The sequence below is a fragment of the Catharus ustulatus genome, chromosome 5 (assembly GCF_009819885.2).
Source record: "Catharus ustulatus isolate bCatUst1 chromosome 5, bCatUst1.pri.v2, whole genome shotgun sequence".
In the NCBI taxonomy this organism is placed as follows: domain Eukaryota; kingdom Metazoa; phylum Chordata; class Aves; order Passeriformes; family Turdidae; genus Catharus; species Catharus ustulatus.
Genome location: NC_046225.1, coordinates 46,808,050 through 46,832,046, shown reverse-complemented (window position 1 = coordinate 46,832,046; position 23,997 = coordinate 46,808,050). Strand labels below are relative to the sequence as shown.

Below are 23,997 nucleotides of genomic sequence, written 5' to 3'. Positions count from 1 at the left end.
TAGATTGAATATAAGGAAAAAATTTCCACTCTGAAAGTGTGATGAAGCATCGGAACAGAATGCTCAGGGAAGTGGTGGAGTTAGTACTCCTGTAGGTGTTCAAAAAAGACATAGAAATAGTGTTTGGGGACATGGTTCAGTGGGGGAACTTGCAGTGTTAGATTCATGGTTGAATCTTAGATGATTAACCTAAATGATTCTATTGTTCTACTTGAAAGTAATTTTCTCAAAGTAATTTAAGATCTTATTGCGTGGAATTATTTCTATGTGTTATACAAACTTTGGTGTGAACAACTATTACCTATAAATGAAATTACCAAAATCTTTTAAAATTACTTTATTTAATCCAAAATAAAATAGGCAGTGGAGCAGGAGTCCTACAATGAAATGTCTCTCTCATTTGGATGAATTCCTCCTGCAGGTGAGGAACACAGCTCTGTAGCACAGTGGGATCAGTATGGTTTTGATGAACAGCTGATCAGGCCAAGACTTGGAAGAGTCACAGTTACAACTGGTAAAATTTTCCTGAGGTGCTACCTTTTTGTGGAAGGACAGCTGCACCATTTGGGAAAATATTATTTTATTCAGAAACTGACAGAGCAGATGTTTTTGTTGAAGAGGGGGAAATAAAATGCTTGGTAAACTCCAGAGCTCGCAGTGCTGGACACTATAACCAGCCTGCACCAATTCTTGCAAGAATGAGAACTTTGTCCATGCACATAAACAACCCATGAGACAAAAACACAGTAACAGTGTAATTACTACTTTGATTCTAGCTATTAGAATTCAGTGAAAACAGTAAGGAGAGATTTAATAGCTCATAGAGCTTCTGTGGGAACTTCAGATGACCACACAGACCTCAACAGGCATTAAGAAAGAATTTCCCATGCATTTTATGGAAGCTGCATATTCCATGTGGATTCACACCAGGGGGAAGAACTGAGTCAATTTCTCATTTTGAAAGGTGATATTGATAGTGTTTTTGGAGTAAAATTTGCTAATAGTACTGTAAGGTCACCAAGCAGCAGGAAATGCAAATTTGTGCCTTCTTTTTCAAGTAAATCTTAATGACTATCTGCTAGAAGATAACAATGATGTGTGGAAGAAGATAAAGGTATAATTTATTCATGTAAATTAATGAAAAAATCCACTCTTCAACAGCTGGGAGAATCTTTAAAAAAAACCCTTAAATAGGAAAAAATATGTCCAGACATTTTTTTTTCTTTTTATAATTTCCTCAATCCATCCTGTATCAATAAAAATAGTTTTGCATTTAAAATTTCTACTTAAGTCTTCATATACACTTTCCCGTCATAGCTACATATCATATGTGTTTATGAAACGATGCTTTTACATATATTTATGCCATTTCCATAATGTTAAATATAAATTTTCATTGTATCTGCTGTCTAAAACTGTTTTTATTTTCATTTGTAGAGATAGTGAACACCCACCAATTTCAGATGAAAATTATCAATGATCATCTTCATATTTCACCTAACATAGTCCAAATCCATACCTGCATTGCTACTGTTTTATTCCCTACTTCGGATCTGAACTCTTACAAAGACTGTGACCATGCTTATTTGTTTCTTTCTCACAGTATGCCTTCTTTCCTGGATCAGACATGCTCATAGATGCCTTGCTCCCTGGCTTATTCTGTCAAATACAGTCAGTTGTTGCATCCAGCAATTATTTCCCAAAAGATTTATAAGTGTCCCTTCCCGTGTCCCTTCCCATGTCATATGCTGCCCCTAGCCCACTGTTATTTGAAGACAAGATAGTGAGAAAACACTTTAAAAAATGTTTTATTCATTAACAATTCTGTGGTTTTTTTTGTCTGTCTCCTAGTGTGAACTGCCTTACCTTGGTCTTTAGATTGAAATCTTCTTGAAATAGGACTGTTACTGAAACTGAACACCATACTTGCAGCAATTGAAAAAATAAGAATAATGGTGATATTGGTAGCCTGGTAGTGTTTTTACTTTAGTTCTCATCAAGATCAGACATGATTACACTTCACAAACCTATTTTAAGTAGTGACAACATTATTTGTACTACTGAAGCACTCAAAAGCCACAGACTTGGACCACAACCTCATTGTGCAAGATCCTGTACAAACAGGGCAGAAGAATTACCCTTACACCAGGAGGAATGTAACCAGAATAAAGCAACAATCCTCATGCAGACCAGTGTGGGAGTACAAGGAAAATTATCATTTGTGTCATATAAATAACATTCTAATTATTCTGGGAACACTGGGATCTTGACTGATACCAAAGGTTTTCAGACACCCCTGCAGAAGAGTACAGCGCTGAAAGCACTTGGAACAGTCAATGAGGCAGCTTTGCTGATGTACGTGGCATGACCCTCATGAGAAAAAGGGTGAAGGATTTCAGCCCCCTGTGTTTTGGCTTTTCTCACAATTGTGAATCTTATCTTATAATTTTTTTTTCTGAAGTATCTAGGATCTCATAATACCAAATATTATAAAATATAGAACATTTTTGATCTAGAATATTTTGGTGCTTTTCCCTATTAACTGTTTCATATTTTAATTTTTAGTGAAACATGAACTATTGTTATCCTTCCCTTTTCCCCATTTCCACTTAACATTTGAAGAGGATCATCCATTTCCAAAATATTCAGCCCCTTCAGGCCACTTCTGCTCTGGGGGTCAATATGTCTCTTTTCTCTTTTCCTGCTTTCATATGCAAAAGGATTATGAGAATTATGACAATTCTGGAGCTTCTGAAGAACTTTTTAATGAAATTTATGCTCTTCATGTACCATACTGAAGTGCCTTTATGTTGCAGGAATGAGACTTTTTCTATCACTATCATAAAGATTATATTTGTAAAAATTTGTGAACTGTCCAAATATATAGTACAGCTCATAAAAATATGCATTAAAGTTTTTTGCTATATCATGAACGGCATCATTGCTACGTTAATACTCATTAGTAGCTACTACTGGGTGTCTAGTTACAGACCACAAGACCAAAGCATGTTTTTTTTTCAGGCATGCTTGCATGCTGAATTTATTGCAAGATTAGAATGTGAAATGTTGTTTCTCTACAATCTTTCACAGGATTCTGCAGCAATGTAATATACTCATTGTAATGCAGTTATTGAAGGTAACAGTGATAGTAAAGGGAGACTTAACAGGAAAAGGGCATTTCTCAACACTGTGACTTAACAAAAAATGATTTAAAACTTAAACTGTGTACGAATGTGCTCACATTAATATCAATCAATGACAAAACACAGTACCAAAAGCATACAAGGTATGCTAACTGAAAGGAATCTTTTGCCTGTGTTGTGATTTACCCCACCTACACCCTTTGCAAGAGATTAAGGAAGTTTAGAATTGGAAGACACATGTTACGGAAGGATGGTAGCCCAAAAAAGCATTCTTGCAGGCAGACACCGATGAAATGCTGCCTTGGAATTCATGTATCCCGGCTTTCACTCCACCCTACGGGTAGCCTGGGCAGCAGCAGGGGGAGATCTGATCAGGCTCACGTTCTACAGGGCCCTGCAGCAGAGCCACTGATGACCCCAAGTGATTAAGGGTCAACAAACTTTAGCCCGAAGCAACTGTTCTATGAACTTTGGCACATTCTGAGTTGGCTCCTGCTGGTTTGTTGCCTTTGGCCCTTATCTTGCAGTTTAGCAAGGATTGTGAAATTCTGAATAAAGTTACAGGACATATCGGTTCTGTCTCAGTGACTCAAGGTCTTGCTCTTCAAATGTTCTTGGTCTTCAAAATTCCTTCGACAAATAATCTCATCTATCAGCTAAGCATTTGCCAATAGGTGTGTCAAAGGACCCATCAGAAAAAAAAGAAAAAAGGAAAAGAAAAGGATAAATCTGTATAAATATTTAAAAATGGAGGTGTAAACATGATGTGGGGCTGGGGAACATTATCAGAGACTGTCTGTGGTAGTACTTTGGAAAAACTACCTACATTCTATGTATGCACAAACCTCAGGCCGTGACTAAAAAAACTGTGTTTTGAATTCAGTACTGTGTGTTGTGTTCAGATGGATGAAGGGAACAGCTATTCCAGAAAAGTGCAAACATCTTTGGGACATGAAAAGAAAAAGAGGAAGAAAGCAACATACTTTTGGAAGTACTTATAAACCTAATCCCATTGACTCCCAAACTCTTATGTTGCATACAGAAGAGAAATTTTAACATAAAGTTAACTAGACTTCTGAAATTTTTGTTATACTTTCAAGGCAGAACTTATGCTCTTGGAAGATATTATAAATCCTTCCTTATTAAGGAAGAGAATATATAAATCCCCAAACTCCTTTATTTCTTGGCAATATTTCACAATATTTGACAACCACATGTCTTCCTGAAGTGCAGAGGGGCTTCTAGGTAGATAGCTTCTCTGAATTAGAAAAAAAAAAATTTTCTTTATATAGAATCCATATGTTCTGATTTTTCCTTGTAATTTCTGTACTTCCAAGACATTATCCACAAGATGTGCTAAACTACGTGAGAAACCTGTTAAAGATTTTTTCCTTTCCTGAGAATACTGAGGTTTTAAAATACCCTGAAATCCCTAAACATGTTGAAACATCACTCAGTGCTGGTAACAGCAAAATTAGATCTTTCTTGAATTGCTTTTGTATTGGCAAAGCAGCAAAAGAAGAATTAGACAAATTGTAAGTGACTGTGTAACAAACCTCCACAATGAGCCAACACAGTTCTGGTGTAATGGTTTGAAAGCTGGATATTAAATTGGTTCTATCACTTTCTTTCATGATTGTTGCTATCTGCCTTAAAATTATCACCCCATGATTCCTCCAATCAGATATTGAATTGTTGAATTTAACAGCAGAAAATTCAGAATTTTAATTATTAAATGTTTTAAATATTAAATATTTTAAATTTAAAATATTTCTGTCTGAAAGTTCCATCAGGCTTCCAAGGGCACCTATCTCAGTCAATCTCTTGAGGTGTTTTGAGACTCATCACTTTTCAAAAGACCAGCATGTTTAATCCACATAATCTTGCATTTACTCATTGATAATTGTAAACCGTGTTCACACTCCTAGGGCTATAGCACTGCAGTTAAAATATGCTGGACTAAGAGTGATGGCTTTGTAAAGAAAGTGCTTTCTGAAGGATCACACACTTCTGAGTAGTTCATTCCACCATCTACTCCTCTCCCTTTTTTGAAATTAAAGCTTACTTTTGTTTCACATTGCAGTCTTCAGACTCAGCGGCCTACAATTCCTAACTTGATATCTCCCACGTGCAGTTTTTTGTCACCTATCAAACTGTTGTGGGAGAAGAAGCTTTCCAGTCCAATGCCATTCACATACAGACAATATTGTCTTAGAAGGGGAATCCAAAACTTCAGAATAACTTTGGAAGGTCAAAGGATTTCTTATCTTTCCATCTCAAGCAGTACCCTGCTTTCCTTTCTGTCTTCTTCATGGCAATACTTTACTATTATTTTCTATGTAATATTTGCAGTATTTAAAATGCAGTAATCATATTTCACCATTTATTGGGTGGCAGGATACAGGGATTGTCAAGTACCATTACAGGTTGTTTGGATTTTACTTCTCTTTTCAAATAGGAATAGTACAAAAATGTCATAAAGGCAGTTTGGTAAGAGAAGGTAAATATAAAAAAACTTTCAGAGCACAAACTATGTGTTAGGGAATAAAAACAGACCAACTTAAAACTTTGGTAATCTCTATGTAACACAGAAAGGCTGTTCAGTTAGTTTGAAGAAAATAAAAAAGTGGCAACACACTGGAATGTACAGTTTCTATTTATGGAAAGACCAACTAATTAGAAGCCCATGCCATTCGATTAACAATTTACAACACCTTCATTGTATAGTGAAGTGCAGAAAGTGGAAGGTTGTTTCATTTCTGTATTTCCAGACGCGTGTCATTTCCAACCCCATATTTAATAGTGTGTAACTGCCTGAAGGGGAGAGATCAGAATGTGTGGCATGTCCCACTGAGAGGAATTTTGTGCATTAAAAACCCCAAACCACGCTCTTTCAACTATTAAACAGAGAGCTAACCAAATTCCTTGCTTCCACCCTGGCTTTGAAGTCCAAAAAAAAAAAAAAAAAAATAGAGGGAAAAAGAAAAGACAAAAAGGAAAGACCAGAAAAAGAAAAGAAAAAGGGAAAGAAAGCAAGCAAGAATTGTGACATAGAAGAGACTGAGGGATAGCTGGGAAGGACAGGTCAGGAGGAAGAAAATTCCTTACAAGAGAGGTATATGTAAAGGACCAAAAAATAAACGTTTTCCATGATGTCACTCCCAGCATGTCTGTGTCTGGAAAAGTACTTGAAAAGGCAGACATAGATTTGTTCAATTTCAGTAATGCAAACTATTCATGCCACGTTTTCAAACCATGTTCCAGAAGTAAAGAATACTGTGTACAAGGCAAAAAAAAAGATAATTATTTATTTGCTGCCAACAAACTGATTTGATCAAGCTGATACTTTAGGAATTGTCATTTCCTCTTTACTTTTTAGAATCCTTTTTTTTTTTTTTTTGCAATTTCCTCCTGGTTTACAGTCTGTTCCCTCCCCCCACCCTGCTTCTTGCTTTTTTCTTCTTTCATCTTTCACTCCCTCAAAGAAGTTGATGCAAAGTTTTTCCTTCTTTCTTTATGTGTGTGCTTCTACTTTCCTGTGCTCTCCATCTACTGGCAGAAAGATTAAACTGTTGTCACTGTTTTACTAACTCAAATTCTGTCTTCATTCCCTCATTCTGTATGCCTTTATTTGTCTTGGACTCAAGCCTGAAATTCTTTCTTAGATAAAACACAGGAAATTCTCACCAAAAGATATATTTACATATTACATTGTTTCTTTCCCCTTTCATGCAGTTTTTCTTTCTTGAGGTTTTGCATATTCTCTTTTCAGCTAAATACACATTATTCCGCTCCCCCTCTCCTCCCCACCAAATCACGCTTAAAATAACCAGAACTACAAGCAGAGACGTGAATTTATGGAGTTTGAATTCAATACTAGCAAGACTGACAGCATAAACAATTATTAGTCATGTACTTGTCCCCCCGGGGCACTGGTCTTCAGTCCTTGGCTGGGAAAACATCAAATACCTATCTTTGCACTAAGTGGCAATATTCTACCTTGTTCAATTCACAGGTAAACTTTTTATTCAGCTGTATATCAGAAGAGAAGAAATTCACATGCTTACAGAAAGGAGCAAGTCTGCGGCTGCACAACCATTCCAGTGATCTTATTGGGAGTGATCTGGTGAAAGACAGCCATGGAATACGCAGGAGGGAAAATATTCTTTGGAGTAGAGTGGGTACAATTTGGTGTAAGTAACTACAGTGACTTTAGACAAGATGCAGATCCAGAGTAAAAGTCAGAAAGGTGGAAAATGCAAAGAAAATAGAAAGCAATAGAAAAAAAATGAAGAAAAAAGAAAAGATAAAAGGGAATAAAGGATGAAGAAAGAAGAATTAAAAAATAGGAAAAAGAAAAAACAAAAAGAAAGAAGAAGAAACAGGAACAAAGACACTTTAATGATTCAGGAGCATAGTTAAGTTAAAGTAAATCATAATTTAAAAATAATTCTGATCTTTCCTGTTTTTATATACGCAATTATGCCAAAAGGGATTTAAATTTCATAACATCTCAAAGGGGCCAAAATCCCATCAAGCACCAAACTTTTGGATATGAATAATAGAGGATAACTTAAAAACAGTTTTACAGTAACACTATAATAAATAGAAAAATCCCTATTTTGTCAAGACAACTGTTTTTTAATATTAGTTTAAACGGTCACTAATAGTTGTTATCACCTTGGAGATTAGCACAGCAGATAACCAAAGCAGTAGGTTTCTCAGTAATCTTTTGGCAGCTCCTTTACATGGCAGTATTTCATGGCACACCTGGGTGGTTTGAGCCCCCTACTTGAATCACACAAAGGAAGAGACAGAGAGGAACTGCACCTCTAAACCTAAGCATTATCTTACAAATGAACTCCTGAAATGACAAAATTTTTCCATCTTCAAAACACTCTGACTTTTCCCATCTCCTGAATTGCTTGAGGGATAAGGTAAAGGTTCTCAGTCACAAGATGGTCTTCAATCTGTGCTATTTGGTTTAACTGCTTCTCTCCCAGTGATCTAAGTCCTTGGAGATGTAATAAGTACTCACAGAGTCTGATAGAGATACAAAGGATTTCTCCATAGAGCTATCCAAAACTAAAACTAAAGGTGTCCTTGGCAAACTATGAGTTAATGAACAATTCAGCTGCTAACAACAGTTTGTCCCAGCTAAAAGTCTTGTGCAACACTATTGGGCTGTATTAAGTTGCAGAGTTTTGTCACCTACGGTCTGCTCGCAAAAAGTTCAAGTTTTTTCATAGCCTTAATGTCCCTTATCCCCAGTTTCCACTAAATCTAGTGGAACCTAGCTTTCTGCAGCAAATCTCCAAGTTCTCTTGCTTTCCATTCCTTCGTACTATCAAGCAAGGGGACCTAGCAACCCCTTCTGAAAGTCTACTCTGGGTGATTTTGAAGGTGTCTTGAGTTATTACTGAACAGGATGGGAAAACAGTAACAAATGTATGAATACTTAATTTTCTATGGTGTTTATTACAGACTTTCACACAGAATATTTTTTCTCATTTTGACACAGATCTTCAACATTGTTTTAAGGAATTACATCATTAAAATCCTTACTTTAGTCTGCACATGGTGTAATTAATCCCCCACCATATTCTCCAATTATTTCCTTTCAAAGAGGTAGAATTCTAAAAATGGTGAGATGTACAGATGTATTAACTGATGCAACATATCTCAGTAAAATTTTAATAGGAAATTTCAGATTCTTTCTTTTCAACAGTTTCCCAGAAATGTTTGGCATTTATTAGTTGCTGTGAAAGGCACTATCAGGCATGAAGCAGAGAAGGCATTTGTCACTAGGAGAATTTATGTTGAGATAAAACTCAGTGCAAGAGAAACAACTTCCATGTAAGAGAAACAGCCCGTACGGGCTTCCATGTACAGCTGTCAGTGGTTCAGAGCGCATCTGTGTTGGATCCATCCAGACTACTTTCCTCTCCTCAGACCTGCAGTAGACTATAGGATGCATATAAAAACATGGAAATTCCAACGACAAACTGTGACTCTTGAGTAAAATGTAAATCCTGCATTAGGACTTCATTGCATGAATGACAGGAAGCCAGTGTGCAACATCTGTTGCTTTGATGGCTATAAACTTTTTCCCAGAAAAATGCCTAAGTATGTTTTGAGATCAATTTACTTTTAAATTCCAAAATATCAGTAATTTTCACAGATTTAATCCTTAAAAGAAGATTGTCCCTTCTTTTAAAGAAGTGACGATAACTTGCTGTGTACTTCACCTTTCCAATCACTATATCCTGTGGTGATCATTTTTGCGAGGGTTGGCTGATACTAAAAGGAATGCAATTCCATACAGATGTATACACATCTGCGTTGTAGCAATTTAAACAACAACAACAAAATAATGACAAAATTTTTCAGTGCTTAGTGGATTTTGTTTTTCTTCAGAGAAATAAATTCTTAATGCCAATAACATTAAGAAGCAATTTATGCCTGTAACAGCAATTTTGCACTCACAGGCTTCTAATTGAAAATGATTAAAGAATTTTGCCCATCTTTCCACATGCATGCAACGTGAATGTCATACTCCATCGCAGAATTGAAATTCTTCAATGCAGAAATGCCCTATATAGATTACATACCGACAGCGAAAATTTGCAAAGTATTTAAAAAAGAAAACAAACTCTAGTAATATAAATGTCATGTAAGCTTTTCTTGGCAGGTGCTGAAAAAGAGTTAAAATTTCATACTGACATACAGTTAAACATATTTAAGTAACTTCAGGGAAAAAGGAAACTTGGTAGGGATTCAACTGAGTCCATATGGAAGAGCACAGAAGACAGACTTGAGCTAAACTTATCAGGCATTAAAACTGGACAACAAATGGGAACATTTTATGTAGCCCCTGGCATTTGGAACATATTGTCATGGAAAGCAAAGCCCAGCAAACTCTCAAAAATTTAGGCTTAACCAGCCCCATATCAGAGTTGTTTAACTAAAAAAATTGCTGATAGTTGACATTATATCAAACCTATCATGTCAAAAGAAATGGAGCCTTCTACTATTGGCTTCACAAGAGGAGAAGGTTTACTGATGAAGAATAATCTTTAATTTTTAAAAAATATGCCTAAGTTTTTAAACAGCATAGTTTTGCCTTCTTCCTTTCGAAGGTTTATATCTAATGTAGTGGACTGAATCCTGGTCCTCAACACTGCTAAAATCAGATTGTGTATGATAAAACAGAGTATTGAACATAGTGTTAATGCAGACCCACATAAAATTTTCTATTTGCTGTGCTTTGACAATTATTTAGGCTCTTTGTCTTAAACCAAGGAAACATCAATATCCACCCACTGTTACCATTACCCCAATATTTAAGCCTCTAACATAATGGTTGGAAATAGCTTTTAGAAGAAGGCATTTGGCCATAATTTTCACCTGGAAGATTCCGTAAATGAGACAGTTTAGGCATAAACCATCGGAAAGACACAAGGCTACCAAGAGACTTCACTGGCAATATGTACGTCATCATGAGAAGCATCTACTTGAAAGGAGTGCAAATAACTGAACAGGTTATTTAATCCATGCATAGAAGATTAAAAAAACCTTTTTCCCCACTTGCAAATTGATGTCTGCATATTTCTTTACTTTTCAAATATAAGCACTGCTTTGGGAACAACTTCTAATTAAATAAGTGACTTCGAAATTTTCACTTACAGTTTTTTTCTTCAGTCAAAGCATTTTGGTATAAAAGTTATGATATGTCATTTCTAAACATAAATGAAAAGTAGACTATGGTAATTAATTTTGAACATTAAACTTTTTAACTGCTGCATAATGCCTTAATTCTGCAAAAACATATCTGCCTATGTCCAAATGTTTGATGTTCCCCATGCAGTGCCCCTCATCTAAAAGAGAAAGACACCAGGTGGCAGCATACAGTGAAAAAATGTACTTGACATTTCTAACAGCACAATCAATTAGTGATGTTACAGTTGAAGAAGTCATAAACTTTTTCTTCAGTTTATAAAAAATTATTATCAAACATAACCAGATGTGGACAGTGTTGAAGACGGTGTCAGCAACTCTACAAAAGGCAGAAAACATGAGGGAAAAAACAGTATATAGGCATGGCTGTAATAAACAAGTTGCAAGAAGAGGCAGAAATATAAATGCACAACTTGACATTGTGGCAAGTCTCAAAAGACTTCATGCTTAGCACTTCAGAAGCAGTGTATTTATTTAGATTACCAATATTTTGCTGGGATTGAACTTGGAACTGAGAGCAGATAACCCAATATATGTATTTCCTGGGTCATGCTGTACCTGCATAAAATTACAAATCTTTCTTTGCATTGTGAATTTACATTGGTCACTCAGGATCAATACTGAGGGAGAGAAAAAGTGGGAGAAAGGAAGACTGTCCCTGACCACAGCAAAGGTGACACCTGTCAAAGATGTCACAACTGGATTCAGGGATTTTGCTTCATATTGTAGGAGTAGCTTGCTCATTGAAAAAAAACCCAACAAAAACAACAAAAAAAACCCCAACAAAAAACCCAAAAACAACAGCAACAACAAAACCCCCCCTCATCTTTAAGACTTTCAGTGCGTCAAAGACTCCACAGAACTCTCTCATTTCATTTGAGATTAAATAAGTACAGTTAGGATTAACGTAGGAAGAGGTACTTAGAACAGAGATTCCTTTGTGGAACAAGACAAAGGTCAAGAAAATTTTTGAGAAGTTCATAAAACAAATACAGCATTCTGCTGTTTTCTTATAGATTATTGGCAAATGTAACTTCATGGTATTTTACTTTTTCTAGGGTAAAATAATAGTTTGTTAGAATTCAAATGAAATTATGATTGTGTGAAAAGTTAATTTAATAATTACATGTAATTCCCTTACCTTGTTTTCTGAAGCATTTTCTTTTCAACATAGGTATGAAAGACAATACTAAATTAATCAACTTGATCAGGTTCTTAGAAGACTTTTCTCATCTTGTATTCACAAAAATTATCAAGTTTTAAAGAAGCAGTATTTGAATTAATGTTGCACTATAAGGCTTTTTCTCCCTGATGCTTACCAGATTAACTTTCAATTTTGCATGAATGAGTAAAATAAGAATTCAAGGAATACTAAAATGCAGCAAAATTTAGAAAATTTAGTTATATGAGGACTCTGATAAATAAAAAATTATAACATAAAAGTATAATTCAGAGACCAAAATCTATCATCTTTCAAATTGCATGGCTCACTGCTAAAGATTGGTCATCACAAAGGAACTGACATATTCTGTATGTGTTTGCATATTGCATAGTTTGCTGAATTTACTATACAGTCTAATGTGGTACAATGTGTAAACACTTCAAATCCTTGAAATATTTTGATAATTCTCCATCATTAATATTTGATTTGAAATAAAGGTTTCTTTGTACTTACATTAAATTTTATCTTCTTTCATAATTAAAAAACAATACTGTTAAGAAGCAAGAAACTTGAAGTCTTTCTTATTTTCAAATCTCAAAATTATTTTTCACAAAATGATTTGGCTTTCTTTAAAAAGCTCAAATTTTAAATTATATGATTATGAATCAAAAGCACATTTGGTTAAATTATATTACTGCATAAAAATTAAAAATTTGCAAATCTGTCATCTAGATAATACAAGTTTTTGTCCCAATCCAGTAACAAGATTTGTAAAGTGGACTCCTGAGCTCACCCAAGGCTTCAGTGTTACCAGCAGCTATGCCTGAAGCCCATTCCAGTGCTCAGCCAGACTAGGTAATTTTATACTTGCAGGCACAACTGATGCCTTAAATCACTTTGAGAACTCAATGCATCTTAAATGAGTCATTATAGCTAATCTGAAAAACAATCTGCTCCTAGGTACCAGTTATTCTGGTGATAATAGTGCTTGATTACCTTTGTACAGTGAGATTAAGGTTAACTTGGACACTGTTGAAGCAGGAGGGTAAGACTGCCAAAATAAGGAGTAGAAAAGAATCACGGCTGGGTTTTTTTCACCTGAACAGAAAACAAACAGGCTTTGCAGAGTAGATATTCAAGGACAAAATTTTGGCCACAACTTTAAGGCCTTAGTTGCTGCTGTCCTGTAGCCAATTTTTGTACAGAGGAAGTAAAAGAAAAAAAGGACAATGATAATTGATTCAAGTTCTCCTTAACTGGTTAGCTTTTAGCTCGGCATTGGAGAAGGATATGCTAGCTTGCCTTTAGTTATTAATAAATACTGTAGTCCCATATTGTTTCTATAATGATTAAACCACATTAAAAAAAAATTCTGGTTTTATTGTTAAGAATATTTTAATTGTCCAGATGTGTACCATTGGTTTGTAGAAGGCAATTAATAGAATATTTACATTCCTTTCTCTCCAAATCCAGATAAGACACTCCCTTTTTACAGTGTTTCTCATGGCTGCTGGGGCAATAGACTGTTGATTACTTTTTTTTTTACTTGATTTCAACTCTCATGTGATTAGGGCTAGCCAAGTATATATTCTCAAATGTAAATACACAAAAATCTTTGTCTGTTTTGGAGACTGATTAATAAACCCCCAGAACATAAAGATGTGCTAATTATAGAAGCATGATTTTTTTTCACTCTGTAAACATGAGTAACATAAGGATGCCCAAAACCATTTCTTACTATCCCACCCTAAACTATGTAGGAAATGTATCTGTTAAGTCACATGAATCCTTATTTTTGCAAGGATTGTCCATAAAAGCATCTTTCCAAACATGTACAATTTGTGGCTAAACACCCTATTGGTCACATGATCCTATTTTACCCTGATCATGAGATATCACAGTGGCATCTTAAATTTAGGATGGAGGTTACTCAGCTGTATGCTTCTCAGAAGCCCAAAATATCGAGTACGTCTGCATATCAAAGGCGTTCATGCTGCAGGATCATAGAGAAGCTTTCCATAATGCTCTGTGGAGAATCCTGTTCTTCCTTGTCATGCCTGTATTCTATAAGGAGTTCTCCATGTGAGCAGGTGTGTGCTTATACACATGGGTATGTACTGCACACAGGCATTCACACTGGCAAGAATGGGTTTGACTATCCAGAAGTGAACCTTCATGAAATGTAAAATAACTTATGCATAAAAATATACACACATAACCTTAATTTTATTTAAAATAGTATCTATTATCAATTTGCAGAGAAAATTCTAATTGACGCTGAATTTTAAATACAATCCTTGTTTAACATTTTATAAAATATTCTCATGAATATTTAAAATATCCCTCTTCCATAAACCAAGGAGTGAATCATTTTCACTAGGACTATCAAACCAAATTATGCTTATGGATACCCCAACACATTGTGACACTGTTTGAAATTGCTTGGTTTAAACTGGTATAAACCTGAATTAACATGGATGGGCATGGTTCGTCTGTACAAAAATTTTCTATCTATGAGCTATATTCTGTGTAGTTAATATCTTTTACATTTTCTTTGTCGGGAACTAGATCCAAACTCATGTCTCCCTGCCCTGCCTTGGTATTCCCACTACCCAGGTCTGCATATGATGTGGTGTTTAACTTTACAGTCTGACTTTGATGCAATCAACTGTTTGCCATAGTTTGTGTAAAAAACCACAAATCATTCCACAGTATAACTAATCACCCTTGCACTCCTGTTTGCGTACTATTAATAAACACAACAAAAGAAGTTGTCCTTGGAGACTAAGCATCTGGAATCCTTGGAGATCTGCAGTTACAAACTCCAGAAAGGGAGTAAAATCTTTGAAACAGTCCACTACCATTAAAAAGTAGCTCACTGAGTTAAAAGTGCAGAATTATTTCATTCCTATATATAGTCTGACCAAAAAAAATCCCCAAACAAAATCCAAATCAAAACTAGAAAAATAAAAACAAAACAAAAAATTCCACAAACCTCCAAAACTATAATCTCCTTTACAGAAAAACACCACATTGTGGGTTTTCAGAGGAGATCACTATATGGGTTGCTAGAGGGGCTGAGGAGTTGCAGACTGCAAAACTTCTAAGAGAGTTGTGTTTGGAGAAAATTTAACTTCGCTTATAAAAAATTGCAGAATTATATAATAACATAAAATTTGCATATATATTCAGCATCGTATATTCATCAAAATTAAAGATCCCAGACTTGTTGAAGCTGAATTGACACATAATATCCAACTCCCAGGAAGTGACCCACACTTCTGCAAAGCAAGGTGTTAAGAGTTTGCCAAATACTAGCAGAGAAACCAAAATTTAAAAGGGACGTTTAATACCTTAAAAAGTGAAAAAATGTCTGTGTTCTTCTCAGGATCTGGTAAAATGGGATATTACCTTCCAGCATATGTACTTATTTGAGAATTTGTGCTGCTATGTATGCAGTGACAGAGTACAGAGCTCTCTATTTGCTGTAGTTATGCACTGATGATAAATTACAAGTGAATTTATTTTTGTACAAGTGAACAATCCCAAATGTAAATGTTTATTAGAACTTCTGTTAGCCACAATCAAAGGCATTAGTTAACTTGCTATTATTGCAGTACAATAAATGACAGGTGGCCTCTATTTTCCTTTTTATAGACTTGTTCTAAATATATATTTATGCTAGCTACACTTTTTTATTTTAATATTTTATCCCAGATTTTCTGCTAGTCTGGTAACCAGAAATATTTCAATAAGTGAACAGATGGAGTAGGAGTTAAGCTAAGACTTTTCAGCACAGACAAAACCTAGAAGTATAGATTTCTGTGCTTCTTGAGGCAGTGGAAAAAGCAAGTTCAAGAGGGAGCAGATGGTAAGTTAGGAGTTTCTAGGACATTCGAGCATTTCTGCACGCATCAATGGTTGAAGCATTATAAAGAATAATTCTTCAAAAGATAGAAAACAGCAGAAGAAAGAACCATGCTTCTCATAGTTCTGTGTATCTATGAAAGAATATAGAAGTAGGTTCCTTGCCATATCTGAGCTCCCAGGCCAGCCCTTCCTCACCACCTAGCATGCATTGGGACCGGCAGAACAGTATCTGCTTGCTCAGAGGCTCCGCTCTGACACTAAGCATCTGGAACCACTTGCCAAATTTTGCCTTAGAATGAAATTCTCATGTCAGTAGGGTAGTAAGGACCTTCAACAACACTAGGATGACTGGGTTTGGGCATCATAAATCAGCCACAATTTTTCTCTGGCTGCATCCTTAATGAGATTTAGGAAATGGTCTGAGTGACACCACTTCAGAAAAACCTACCTTTCTAAATAGCATAGCTCCTTTAAATTGTTTTCTCTTATAAAAAATCAGCTTATTGTAATCATCAGCTGTTAATAGTGTGTTTTTAAATGTGAAACTTCTAGCATTGTTTGGCACTAAAATGGCCCTTTGAGACTACTTGCACTTTTTCCCTCAGTGTGACACACATTCTGTTGTACAATTCAAGTAATGAATAGAATTTTTTTTTATTTAACTTTCAAACTTGAAACATGAAAGAAGTTTAAAAAAATATAACCTCTGTACTCACCCCAGCCTTTGGTTTAGCTCCAGAGCTGGCTACTGAAGAGGGAGATGCTAGGTCAGGAGCATGGATATTAGAAGACAAGTTTGTTTGTGAGTGATTTACTGAAGCAACATCCACTCCACTTTCAGAACCAGATTCAACATCCTGTAGAAAAATATTGCAAGTCTCTTTAGTAAACGTGAATGTGAAATAAAATAATATTTCTGCTAAATACTGGAAATATTTAAATACATAGGCTCGCTGTATCTTTCAATGTGGTGATTTGCATTAGCTGCTGTTCTGAAATTATAAATCACTGCTAACATCAAAGCTATAATTCCCCCAAAGGGTAGAATGCAAGGTAAGAAAAATCAGTAAAGGGCTGCAGAAGTTTGACATTTTTCTCTGATATTCAGTATTTCCTGTGTGCTCCCACCTTCTGTCTCTGCAGCACTGCAAGCTAGTGAACATCTGTAAGCCATTACACAGATGAAATTACTTCACCATCCAGCAGTTTATACAATTCAGAGGTACAGCTCCTAAGCTTTTTTGAATCACCAGACACTTATCAGCCAAATACCATTTCTGGTTAAAATACCCTTACTTTTAATGACACTGATTACATTCCTCTTTCTGAGAATAAAAAGACGACATACAGTATGTTTTATTGTCGAGGAAGTAAAAATTTACCGCATGCTTGATTTACTGCATAGGGTGAGGGCAAGGTATTATATTGTCTGCAGATAAATTGTGACACATCTGGCAAAGACCTGGCTATGTGTAGAATTAGAACCAATATATATACATATACTGTCAGGGTTATTAGCTGAGGTGCAGCCTGTGTGAATAAAGCTATACAGTATGCAAAAAATCTCCTGAACTCTTAATCCCAGAAAACTCTGTGCAGACAAAGCCTCAGCTTTCTAATGCCAGGTTCCTAGAATGAGTGAAATACAGGGCAGAGTCACCTCAGGGGTTCTGCTTCTGAACTGAAAAGATACAGCACCCTTTGATTCATTAATTCCAGTTTTCTCTGGCCTGCCAAGCCAAAGCTGCCATTTAAACAGGTGCTTCTAATGCCATGTACATGAGTGTGTGGTGTTCTGAAGAGGGTCAGAAATTAGGGACAAATCTGGACTCCAGGTAGGACCTTGTATTTGAGTCAGATATTTCCTGCAAGTGAGTTTGAAGTGTGAAGCACTGGGAAATGCAGCAGAGCCATGGAGCAGCCTCTGCACAGTTGTTTTGGCTACATCTGCTCTCAGAAGTTTCTGGCTAGCAGGGCTATGCTGCCACAGTGCAGAACCATGATAACCACGATTCCTGCTGCATTATTCAGGTTTTTACATCATATTCAAATGATATATATATTGAAAACCAGATATTTTGATCCTCTGGTCCACAACAATCAAAGGTTCAAAATTCCTAGGAAGTCATCATCCATAGATACCATATATTCCATGTTCAATGCAAGCTGTCTTTCTGCAGGGCTGCTTTGCAGCATGGGAACAGGTACCACCTCTGATTATACACACTGCCTGCACTCCCTTTATTGCTGTAAGAAATTGGCTGAAGTGCTGGCATAGATTGGTGAGAGACAGAGAACAGATGTTAACTTGTATTTCAGGTTTCCTGTGTCATCAGCATTTAAGGAGATACTGTGAGAACATTGATTTTCTGTGGGAAAATGTTTAATGTTGAAAAGTGGAATCATGTGATTTCCTATAAAAATTACACATCATGTAATTTTCACCTGACAAATGAAATACAGCTTTTCTCACCTATAGATTACTCACTTAATAATAATGAAGCCTGGCTTTCAAAGGAAAAACTCCTTGTTATTAAAAAAAAAAATCATAAACCAAAACAAGTGATACAAATGCTAGTCTAGAGATCTTGAGGCAGTGTTTCCTGAATTGAAAAACAGCTGGAGCACATGTGGGTGAAATTAACAGGAAGCCTGCACAAGAATACCTTGGATCAGCCATTTCATGTTAGTCAGAGTTACATGTGTAAACAATTTACAGAAAAAAAAGAATGCATCAGTCATGTTTGTGAGTTGTCTCATCTCCTTTTGGATTACTCGCAGCAAAGAATGATCCCTTTAAGTGAATAAACCACCCCTCACCCCCTACATTAAGTAATTCAAGTTCTGCCCTGAATCTTACTTTGAATGACTAAAGACTTTTTGTCTTCCCCTAGCAGAAAAACAAGACCCGTAGTTCAGAATTACTTTCAGTTCTACGCAATGTCAAATGACACATACTCATGTTCTGAGACTGGTGTGACCCTGAAACTATGTTGGCTCTGCATTTACAGTAGGTGATAATTAGAGATCCAGACATTTTCTGAATCTTGTTGATCTCCCTTTGTTTCATCAGGAGTTCTGAAGCTCTCATTTATGAAAGCATGCTAAAAGGAAATAATGAATATCATTGCCTTCAAAATATGTCTATATATACATGAAAAACTAACCAAGTCAAATTCTTTACAAAAAGAGCCTTAGTTCTAAGTCAAGGAGCTGAAAAATGTTAGGACTGAAAGAAGGTGGTGAAGCAAAAAAAAATCTATTTAGAATAATAATAAAAAATTGACCAAACTGGCTTACAGGTATGTGCCTCCGTTTGTATGTCGGGGTGCTGGATGGGGAAGAGCCTGCACTGAGAGCATTTTCAATATCCTGGTCAAGTTGGTCCAGTTTCATAATTAACAGCACCATTGAATCCAGTCGTGAACGATCCCGATCTTCTGTTATTTCCTATGAAACAGAAAATACAAGTGATAAATCTGAAATGGTATTAATTGGAAAGAATAACCTTAAATTATGAAAGCTCTGTTTCTTAATTTGCCAGGAAAACACACCAAATAATAAGCAGAAACTATTAAAAAAATACTGCTTTGTGTAACCTGTTTACTGAGTACTGATGTACTGCTGGGAAAATATTTTATATTAATACTTAATATACATCCATTATAGAAATTAAATTTTTTAAAAGCACAATAATTTGAAATAACTGCATCATTACTTGGATACACATATTTTAAAAGAGCTATGGATTCTAAACACTCCTCAAAATACTAATTCCAAATTAATGACAGTAATTTTACGACTATAAGGCACACCGGATTATAAGGCACACCTCTGGGAGTTGGCAAATTTCCGAACTTTGTCCATATATAAGGCACACTGGACTACACGGTACACTTTTTTTTTGCAGCGAGGACTCACATGCAGCAGAGTAATGAAGTAGTAACAATCACACCAACCGTGCTGTCTTGAGTTACAATACAGGATGTGATCAAAGTATCTATTCTATCACTATCTGTTGTGACCAGCTGGGGCAGTGATCCTTATCTCTGTGGGAGATACTCTGCTAATGGGCCATCCATTGAAACCAGGCAGGGCATTGTTCTTTATCTTTGCACCCCCCATCCTTCCTCCAGGGAGTCATTTTCTGCTAATGGTCCATTGAGTCCCACTGTGGGACTGATAAAATTACTTCATCCCATTGAGAGTTGCTCCAGACAGGGGGCAGAGCCCAGCCTTTCCTACCTAGATAAAAACTGAAATTCTGGGCCACCAAGTCGCCCTCTTTTCCCTGGACTCCAGAGGAAAACCGGACTTTTTTCCATATCATCATTGGACCTTCGGAGGGAGGTTGCACCCTTCTACAATACCACTGCTTCAACTGAATCACATCTGTCACTGCAGGAGGACTGTAGTCACCATTTAATGGGACTGCTACCAACACCCTGACTGATGGGTGTCACCCTGATGGGGTGTCAGGTTGTGCTCTGACTTTTTGTCTTAGTTTGGAGGACAGGTGTCTGCTAAGAAAGGCAGGAGCTTCTCTTTGAAATGGAGAATGTAAAATAAACCCCCTGCCTACAAATTATTATAATTTTGAAATCAAGGAGCTCTCAGATAAAGATACGGGAATGAGGAATAACAGTTCTTTTCTAGGGAAATTAAAATAGAAATACAGTACTACAAAGAAACAAACTCCAAACCCTGACAAAGTCAGAGTGCAACCTGACACTGCGTCAGGCAGGGTGTTGGTAGCAGTTTGATTAAATAGTAACTGCAGTCTTCTTGCAGTGACAGATGTGGTTTAGTTGAAGCAGTGGTCTTGTAGAAGGTGCAGTTTCCTTCCAGGGGTCTAGTAGTGATGTGGAGAAATCCCATTTTTTTATAGAGTCCAGTAGAGAAAGGGCTACTCGGTGTCCTAGAATTTCAGTTTTTATCTTGGTAAGAAAGGCTTGGCTCTCCCCCCTAGCTGGAGCAACTCTCAATGGGATGAAGTAATTTTATCAGTCACACAGTGGGACTCAATGGGCCATTAGCAGAAGATAACTCTCTGGAGGAAGGATGGGTTGTGAAAAGATAAAGAACAATGCCCCTCCTGGTTTCAATGGATGGCCCATTTGCAGAGTATCTCCCATGGAGATAAGGATCACTGCCCCACCTGATCATAACAGATAGTGATAGAATAGATACTTTGATCGCATCCTGTATTGTAACTCAAGACACTTTGTCAGTGTATGGGGTTTGTTTCTTTGTAGCGGCTCGCAGCTCGCTTCTCAAGAAATGGATGCAAAGATGTTACAGTTGCATCATTGTGCCTAAGTACTAGACGCTGTATGTGTCCAAATTAGCCTTTTACTTTATAGTCACTGAACTGTTTTTCAGGCTATACAGAGACTACTGTTGTTAGGATTCCATTAGCAAGATTTTCATAGACTGCTTTAAAGGCATTGCAGAACATGAATTAGATAATTCCTGCTAGAATTAAAGGACATGTATAGATAAAATAGTCATATAAACCACAGTTTATGTGATCTTTAGGCGAAGATAGAGTGATGGTTACTTAACCAAATCTTAGAAAAGTAGAAATACAAATCTGTCAGACCAAAGCACAGTTATCAACAATGTACAATACAAAGGTTACACTAAAGGAAACTGCATATTTAATTTTGCATTACAACTTGATATTTTGCATTGGGTTTCTAAAAAAGCTGTTGAATTTGCAGGATCCCCTGATGAATTTGAACTCAGTTTAGAGTGACTGCGAGAGAATATCACCTCAAAATACCTTAGAAATCACCAAAATGGATCAAGTTTCACTTTCTTTCAAATTGAAAACACAGTGTCCCAAATGATTCATTGCCACTGCATGGATCTTCATTTTAACTGATGTTAAATTGATACCTGAGGTTTACAAATGTCAGAATGGTTATTTAATCTAATCTGCATGGGTGCAGCAAGCCCAGTGGAGCAGCTGAATGTCTGCTAACAGAGTAGACACGAGCTCCTTTGTGGCACTGGCCATGTTTGCCATGGTGACCATGTCTCCAGTTTACACATCCAAAGGACTCCAGTGCTGCTACTAAACTAGCTTTCTACACAGTCCCCTCACTGTGTTTTTATTTCTATTGGTTTTGCTTGGAAATGCACCACTGTAGAGGTTAATCCACCTAAAATTTACACTTGACTTAAAACACAGAATTTCGTTGCCACACCCCAACGAAGGAAGTGGTGATGACCGGGTGAGTTTTATTAGTTTGGTTGTTTTGTGGTTGTTTTTGGCTTTTGTTTTTTAGTCAGGCTAGAAAGATATGAGACATTTCACTAAAAGACAAAAAAAAAAAATTTGAATTTGCCCCAAATAACATAAATAATATAAACTTGCTTTGTATGCAGTAGATTGAGAATGTTGGAGAAGAATCTGCTGAAATGAAGAGGTGGCAAAAATATTGCTCAAAGTGATACTCAGGCTTAACACGATGTGCTGGCTTTGCAGGCAAACACTGCTTTCAGAAAACAATAATATTATCATTATGGAATTTAGCTATTCTGTTTAGAAGCCCTAACTTTGTGGTTCTGGCTGCTGTTCACATCAACATGAGAAATTTAACATTTTAACTACAGTTTCTGAGCTTTGCTAGGGCATCAATTTGTATACATGCAAATCTAAGCATTATACAAAAAAAATTAAGACAAAACAAAAAGGGCTAGTCACGAGCTGAAAATTCATCACAACATATAAAACAAATGTTATTATAAGATCAATTTATGTTTAGACAGTTTTAGCCTTGATAATCTCAAATTAATTTCTAAGAGTTTTAGAATCTTTTTATCTTTTTGTATGTCCCTTTTGTGTATATTCTGAGATTTTATTCCCGAAGTATGATATGATCTATAGCCAGCAACGTATTAGCAATTAATTTGTTTTCTTTTGAAAACACAGTATTTCCTTTGCTTCCAGTCTTTCACATTATTTCCCAATGATTGGTATTTACCTTCCAAATTAGAATGCAAAAATATAAATAACACTTATAGAATTATACAGAAATCCTACCTTTACCATTATGAAGTCAAAATTTAGGCATTAGAAGATGTCTGGTCAAAGAAAGCCCTTAAAACTTAAATTTCTGTCTTAAGGCATTTGCATAGGGCAATACAGGCATACATCAAAAATATAAACAGTAGGTCAAACTCTAGATGTTATTTGTCTAGAGATTTTAACATGTCTCCACAGAAGGAAATAATCTAGGTCATGAACTGGAAAAAAAAATTGCTTTTAATTTGTATCCTCACTGGTGTGATAAAGAAGCTAGTTAAATTTGAATATATCCATATGTTTAGAACAGAAAACATTGTAACTCCTGCTAGAATGAAGGATGCTTGAATTACGCATAAATTATAAAACCCCAAATGTTTTTACAAGTAAACAGACTACAAGTCCTGTTGCTATCATCAGCAAACAATGTTAATGTCAATGTTTTTGAGAACATGTCTGCAAATGGGATTTAACCAGTTTTTTTAGTCACTTTTGTGAATTTGGAGCTCATGTTATTGACAAGAATAGCACTACATTTTTCCCCTATGTACTCCCATGTGTATCTTGTGCTTGTGTGTCTTTTTACTACCAAGTTGCCTTGTGCAATGTGTGAGGAGACCTGGCAATTTCTGAATATAATGTTGTCTGCACATTATCTTATTTTGAATACTCAATGAATAAAAAACCCTGTATGAAGGCAGCATTAATTGCAGTATCTCTAGAAAGAACCTACACCCTTCTTTTTATTTATGATTTCAAGAATCTCCTACTCATATTAGCAATAAATTACAATTACTTTAACCAACTCAGACTGAAGAAACCAATTGAAGGGCATGACCCTAAACTTGGATTTAATACATCCATTCTGTTTTATCCAGGCATGGCAAAATGGAACTGGATGAATTTCAATTCCTTGCTCTCTTAAACCCTGTATTTCTCCAAGTGTGTTTTTACCTTTCACCTCTAACCACTGTTTTACATCATACACACAGTCCCTGCTGCAGTCCCTTTTCCCACAAACCTCTTTTGGCTGAGTAGAGCTGAAGTGAAGG

The 23,997-nt window shown here is 36.1% G+C and overlaps 1 protein-coding gene across 7 annotated transcripts in view; it reads right to left on the bottom strand.

The window, feature by feature from the left end:
- DLC1 (DLC1 Rho GTPase activating protein) overlaps positions 1-23,997 on the bottom strand; it is a 279,555-nt gene that overhangs the window by 154,850 nt on the left and 100,708 nt on the right. For all 7 annotated transcript variants that reach the window (XM_033060568.1, XM_033060562.2, XM_033060559.2 and 4 more), the window contains 2 exons: positions 19,213-19,362; positions 16,629-16,769 (listed from right to left, as the gene is read on the bottom strand). In XM_033060568.1, the coding sequence (XP_032916459.1) occupies positions 16,629-16,769; positions 19,213-19,362 (291 nt within the window). The remainder of the gene's footprint in view (positions 1-16,628; positions 16,770-19,212; positions 19,363-23,997) is intronic.